At 40.0% G+C, this 6,000-nt stretch overlaps 1 protein-coding gene across 2 annotated transcripts in view; it reads right to left on the bottom strand.

Moving 5' to 3' along the window:
• Positions 1-179: 179 nt before the first annotated feature.
• The window catches only part of gabrb4 (gamma-aminobutyric acid type A receptor subunit beta4), a 51,992-nt gene continuing 46,171 nt past the window's right edge, over positions 180-6,000 (bottom strand). The window contains exons 6-10 of one of the 2 annotated variants that reach the window (XM_005931928.3): positions 5,415-5,552; positions 3,232-3,384; positions 1,987-2,243; positions 1,188-1,277; positions 180-887 (exon numbers count right to left, since the gene is read on the bottom strand). In XM_005931928.3, coding sequence (XP_005931990.1) covers positions 534-887; positions 1,188-1,277; positions 1,987-2,243; positions 3,232-3,384; positions 5,415-5,552 — 992 coding nt within the window. In that variant the 3' untranslated portion in view covers positions 180-533. The remainder of the gene's footprint in view (positions 888-1,187; positions 1,278-1,986; positions 2,244-3,231; positions 3,385-5,414; positions 5,553-6,000) is intronic. The other variant, XM_005931929.3, reaches the window with a different exon arrangement.

The raw sequence follows: 6,000 nt of genomic DNA, 5'->3' as shown, positions 1-6,000 counted from the left end.
GGGGGGGTGCCAAGGATCTCACTCAGCTGATGCCTGAACAGACAAGCCACCACTGATTTCATGAGCTGCAGAAGAGGATTTTTGATTACAGTAAGTATCAATAAAAAGTCAATGGGACTCTGAGACATCGTTTCTCTCTCGAGAGCTTTCGCTTTCTCTTTTTTTCTTCTCTTTTTTTCCCCCTTTTCTTTTTTTTCTTTTTTTTTTTTAGCAAAAATATCATGCAGTCTTTAGTTCCAAAACCCCCCCTGGTGGGATCTCGTGTTTGTTTTGTTCGTTTCAGCAGGAAAAAGAAACTCAAAGTCTCCAAATTCTTCTTTCACAATTATTCTTAAACATTCAAGTCATCCTATTAATACTTTGTACAGCAGAAAGGTCTTTCGGATTTCACATGTGTATATATAAATATAATATATAGAAATATGCATATACATATGTTCAACTCGTATATGTGTATACATATTTTGGAACTGTATCAAAGCCAATTTAATGTGCTCTCAAAATATGGCCCATGATTCCTTGTGGGATGCACATCATTTCACATAGTACAACCAGTAGATAAGGTTGAAAAATCCAAAGGTGATAGGGAAAATGACCCGGGACCACTTGTCAATGGTGCTAACATCTGACAGGTTGGGGATTTTCAACTTGAGCTTGGAGGAGCGTCGTCTTAGCCGACAGTTGGCCCGGCTCCGCATGGCACTCCGATCCAGCGAATGGTGGCTGAAGCCATCTCGGGGGGCCATGGGCTTCCTGAATTGGACCCCGGAGCTGTCAAAGGACATGACCGAATTCCGAGAGTCACTGACGCTGCTCCCCACGTCAGAAGGCATCACTTCGTTATTCATCTCCAGAGTGGTGAGGAGGATGTTTCCATAAGCATCCACCTGTGCAAAGCGGCGAAAGACACAAAGATTCAGCGAGGGCTGAAATGCCAAGGAGCAGCCCCATTAATCCCATTAAAACTGATACTTATGTTAAACCCCCCCCTCCCATCCCACAAGCTGTCAAGCTTAAGCAAAATGCAGGGATGATATGGAATGTCATTTCTCGCATGCAACAGAAATAGTTAACAAGACTTTCTTTATATATTACTGCTATTATTATTTTCTTTCTTTTTTTTTTAACACAAGTTACTTTATCGTGAGGTCTGGCCTACAGCTGATATGATTGCTAAATAAATGTACCCCAACTTTTCTTTGTTCCTCGAGATACAGATTTCTTCGCTGTGTAAATGACCTGAAGGTGTTGGTTTGAAACGGCACGGAAATGGAGTCCTTGCAATGTGAAAGAAAAATGAAGAGAACATTAAACGGCTATAAAAATACTGGCAAATAAGCACATTTTCTCAGAAATTACACAAGGCATAAGACATAGAGTTAACAGGAACAACTTTTGAATAAGCATAGCATTTTTAGTACCTCACACACAGGAAAACAGGAAAGGGGGGGGGGCTTTTTTCACTCCATTTTAGCATCTGTCATTGGCAAATTGCATAAGTGCTGATGCTTCCTTATCTTGCGTTTTGATGTTTATCCAATTTTTCTTTTTTTCATTTTGCAGGAAAACAGGCGCTGAAATATAAGGCCGGCCGAGTGAGAGTGAATAAAGCCTACAGCATAAACATAGACAACAACCTAAATAAGAAATGGGAATGTTTACACCACTGTTGAGTTAGATGAATAGGTATCTCAATGAAAAAGGCTATGTTCGATAAAAAGCAGTCAGTGCTTGAGGGAGAAGCAATGGATGATGGTCGGTGAATGCATATTAGGCTGTGGTGGCATCAGTATGCTTGTGGAAGATTACTTCAGGGACTAGTGTATGCATATGTGTCTTTGGATAAAATGGCTGTGGCTTGAAATCTTATGTGCAGAACATCGTTGTTTTGTACTTGAACTCTGACTGACACAGAGAGGTGGAGTACAAAAAAAGGGGGGGGGAAAGAGAGAGAGAGGGAGAGAGGCGGCAGATGAAGATGCAAACCTGTTCCCTCAGGCGCTTCTCTTCGTATCTTGTGCGCTCATTGTTGGCTTTGTTCAGCCTCTCGCTGAGTTTCTTCTGTTGCGCGGGGCCCCGACCAAAGAACACGTAATTTACAAAGGCATATTCAAGCAGGGCCAGGAACACAAACACAAAACAGCCCATGAGGTAGACGTCGATGGCTTTCACGTATGGAATCTTTGGGAGAGTCTCCCTAAGGTGGGTGTTAATAGTGGTCATGGTAAGCACCGTTGTCACACCTGAGTACAGCAGCACACACACACACACACACACACACAGAAAAGAAACGCAGAGACCGTCAGATACTGCACATGTACACACTTTTACTCCAAACTGTACTTGTGTATCGTTACTTACTGCGTGGTGATAGAAGTAGTGAAAGGAGTGCACAATTTACTTTTATTTACTTACTTTATTTATTTACTTTTATTTAGACAAAAATGTCATTCCAGTGTTCATGTCTCCCTTTTAATCTTGCATTGCTTTGCTAATATAGTGGTAACTAAGTAATATTTGCCTTTAATGCGTGTTAGAGGAGATAAGGAGAAAAGTGGGATTGTTAAGTAAATGTAACATCTACCACATTTACCTCCAATTTACAATCAGCAGTGAACCTAACATAAGCCTGTCTTTGGACTGCCAGAGAAAGACCATGAAAACATCCCCACACAGAAGGGCCCAGCTGGGGGGTGGATTTGAACAGAGGACGCTGCACCATCACTATGCCACCGTGCCACCCTGATCACATCTTAGTCTAACTATCATAGCGTTAGTCACTTTGATGCGGTTTATTCAATTATCATGGCAGACAATGCTCTGAGAATACTTGAGAAATTGGATAAGTGTCATGAAAGTTACCAATTTTGGTAGTGTAGCTGGGCCTTGTGTCATTACTAATTATTTGCAATAAAAATATTATATTTAAAATAAAGATTTTTTTAATACTGTCTCACTGAAATAGTTGTGTTATTCTGTTTTTGGACTAATTTCTGGGAACAAAAGAAATTCCACATGACCGCAATGTCCTATTGAAAATAGCTGACGCTGTGACCTTTAGGTGTGCGTTTGTTGTAATTATCTATCAGTCATTTGCCTGTATATGCTTCAGAGTTACACAGGAACAAGTAACACTGCACGACAGCCACATGTTGTTCCTTCCTGTGATAATAAATATATTCTAGCAGAGATAGTTATGAGTTTAATAATGCAGCAGTGGCTGCGGCTTACCCAGGGCCACCCGAGCTGCAGAGGCATCGTAATTGATCCAGAAGGAGACCCAGGAGAGGATGGTGATCAAGATAGAGGGCATATATGTCTGCAAGATGAAATATCCAATGTTCCTCTTAATCCTAAAACTCAGTGAAAGCCTTGGATATGCACCTGTAAGGAGAGAGGATGGAGGATGGGTGATTTTGGAGCAGGAGAAGAGTGAAAACACATTAGTAAAAAAAAAAAAGAAAAAAAGAAAGAAAGGAAAAAAGAAGGGAGAAACCATGGCACAATTTAAGTGTTCCAAACTCTGCACTTTGACAACACGCAGGGTAGTCATTTCTCCATTTGTTCAGATGGAGCACTTAATTTCCCCAAAGCGATGGATTCCTTTCCAGGGACAAGTTCGATTCCAATTAAACATGGCAGAAAGTCGCAAACGAGGCAGATTTTTCTGCAACCCCTATCTCAGCAGGCAGCTCCAGCATCCCTCTGAGAATTGTCACAGTGAGCTGCTCTGCTTTTCTTTTGCACTTTCTCTGTCCTCTAAACATTAACAAACGGCCATTTTTAAAGGTGGATAATTGCAGTGCATGCCTATACGCTGAGAGGAAGAAAAATGTGTGCCGTAAGTCATTTATTGCAGAATCTTACCAGAAAATGTTTTCTAGGAAAACTATCAGCCAATGTAAACACTGATGGATGGTTTCTCTGCTGTCTAGACAAGATATTTTAAAAAAATGTAAATAAAACTAGAAAACAATGATGTACAAAAGATTTTGAGCACAATATTTAATTGGAAATCGTGCAAGGGCATGTTTATGTCTAACAGAATTTCATTTTGAGTGTGAAACTGTCAGCAAAAGTTGCGACAGGGGCACCGTGTTACATCTTGTCATTTTTTTACACAAAAAGATGAGCATTTGGGAACTGAACAGGTGAATGTGTTATCCAGTGTCGGTTTTTACTTTTTTACTCTGGATGCTATAACTCCAAGAGGATTTGGTTGGACATTATGTTGCTGAAAGAACTTTCGGCAAAAAGTGCTGCTCTAAAATCTTCATGAATTTTATTGAGTATTAATGGGAGCTTCCGTGCCATTGCACTAATGCACCACCACACAATAGAAACTGTAGTTGTTGGCTTTGGACCAATGTGTTACCTGACTTACCACCTTTAAGTCACTGATCTGCCATCTTGTCATCTCACCAAAGGACAATTTTCCACTTTTTTTTTCTTTGCATGATTTTCACTTGTATTGTATTGTCGATGTAGCAACCTCGAATTACCTGTAAATCTTTTAATGGACATTCGCATAAATGCTTTATCAAATGTGATAAATACATGCCAGATAAAGAGCAGCAACAAATATTATTGGAAGTCGTCAAACTCAATGAATTATTAATCATACATTCGACTTTTTCCTCTGTTTACCCTTGTCTGGTCGCTTAAGGGAAGTTGGAATCAGTTGAAACACAACTAAAAGGACATTTATGTTACACGTCTAAAGTCGCTTCTACATCTTTGCTTGTTGAAAGTCCGATGAGAAGATTAATAATCTGTACGCTGAATACGAAGCACAGAGAGAGTGAACTGTTAGGTTAACATAAATACTGCAAATAAGGATAATGAGCTAGCATGCCTGTATTCAGAGGGGGAAAAGCTCACCTACTAATAAAGCTATTTATCTCTCTCAAGCGCTCTAATTAACACATCTCATCCCCGGAGTCACTGACGTTTGCCGAGCAAACTGACAAGATTGCAAGGAGGCACTGCCACGGGCCAAGAAGTATACAGTATAAGGCAATATAAAAGCTGCTGCTTTTGCACTTTTTGTTTAAAGTAAACAAGATATGTTTTGTTAATTGGTAGTTTAATTCCTGGAAAAAACAGCCTCCCTCTCATCATTGCTCTCCATCTTCATAGCTCACTGTGCACAGCAGTAGTTTTCTTGTAGTTATGATTCTTTTAATAGCAATAATGATAAATAAAAGCTAAATCAACAGTTTTAGAAGTGTTGCATGAGTAATCCTGATGAGACAGTTCTCTATAATCTCTAATTTGTGAGAAACAAAAAGATGTTTGCTGGACCATTTCAGGCTTTCATAACCAGCAGCTCAGTTTCTAAATTTCTGCATTTTTATTGTGATTTATTGTGCTTGTATGCAGCCTCTGTCTAAATAGATGTGAAGCATTCTTACCTGTAGTAAAGATGACCTCCTTGGACACCAATTGGGTGGCCACGATGGAGAACTGAGGTAACTCTAACTTGTCAACGCCTGTAACAGCATTGTCTCCTCCTTCCCAGAAGAATACAATGTCATCTGTGGTATATCCATCTGTGCCAAGGTCGGGGAAAATGAGAAGTCAGGGGAGGGAGGTGTAAATGTGATAAAGAAATCCTCGTTAAAGTCAACCACATTTCTGTATGAAGTCTGATACATGAGTATGGATAATAAGTCAGGGCCTGCACTGCTTTGAAGTCACTGAGAGTTCAGGAACATGGTGTCTTTATATGTCTGTTGACTGCCTTCCTAGATAATAGTTATCTATCTATCTATCTATCAATCTATCTATCTAAGAACATCATATAAACAGAAAAGCATGGTAGTGGTAGTGTGATGGTCTGGGTTTGCTTTGCTACTTCGGGAGCATCAACCAGGATTTCTGCTCGTTACTAGAATGTCCTGAAGTAGAATTCCCTGCCATCAGTTTGTATCCTGAAGCTCATGCATACTGGAGCAATCAAAGTCCAGACTTAAATCTAATTGCTTTGGCAAGACCTTA

The sequence above is a fragment of the Haplochromis burtoni genome, unplaced genomic scaffold (genome assembly GCF_018398535.1).
Source record: "Haplochromis burtoni strain Fernald_Lab_line unplaced genomic scaffold, NCSU_Asbu1 Contig_152, whole genome shotgun sequence".
Lineage (NCBI taxonomy): Eukaryota > Metazoa > Chordata > Actinopteri > Cichliformes > Cichlidae > Haplochromis > Haplochromis burtoni.
The sequence above is the reverse complement of the archived record's forward strand: the minus strand, read 5'-3'. Positions and strand labels throughout refer to the sequence as shown.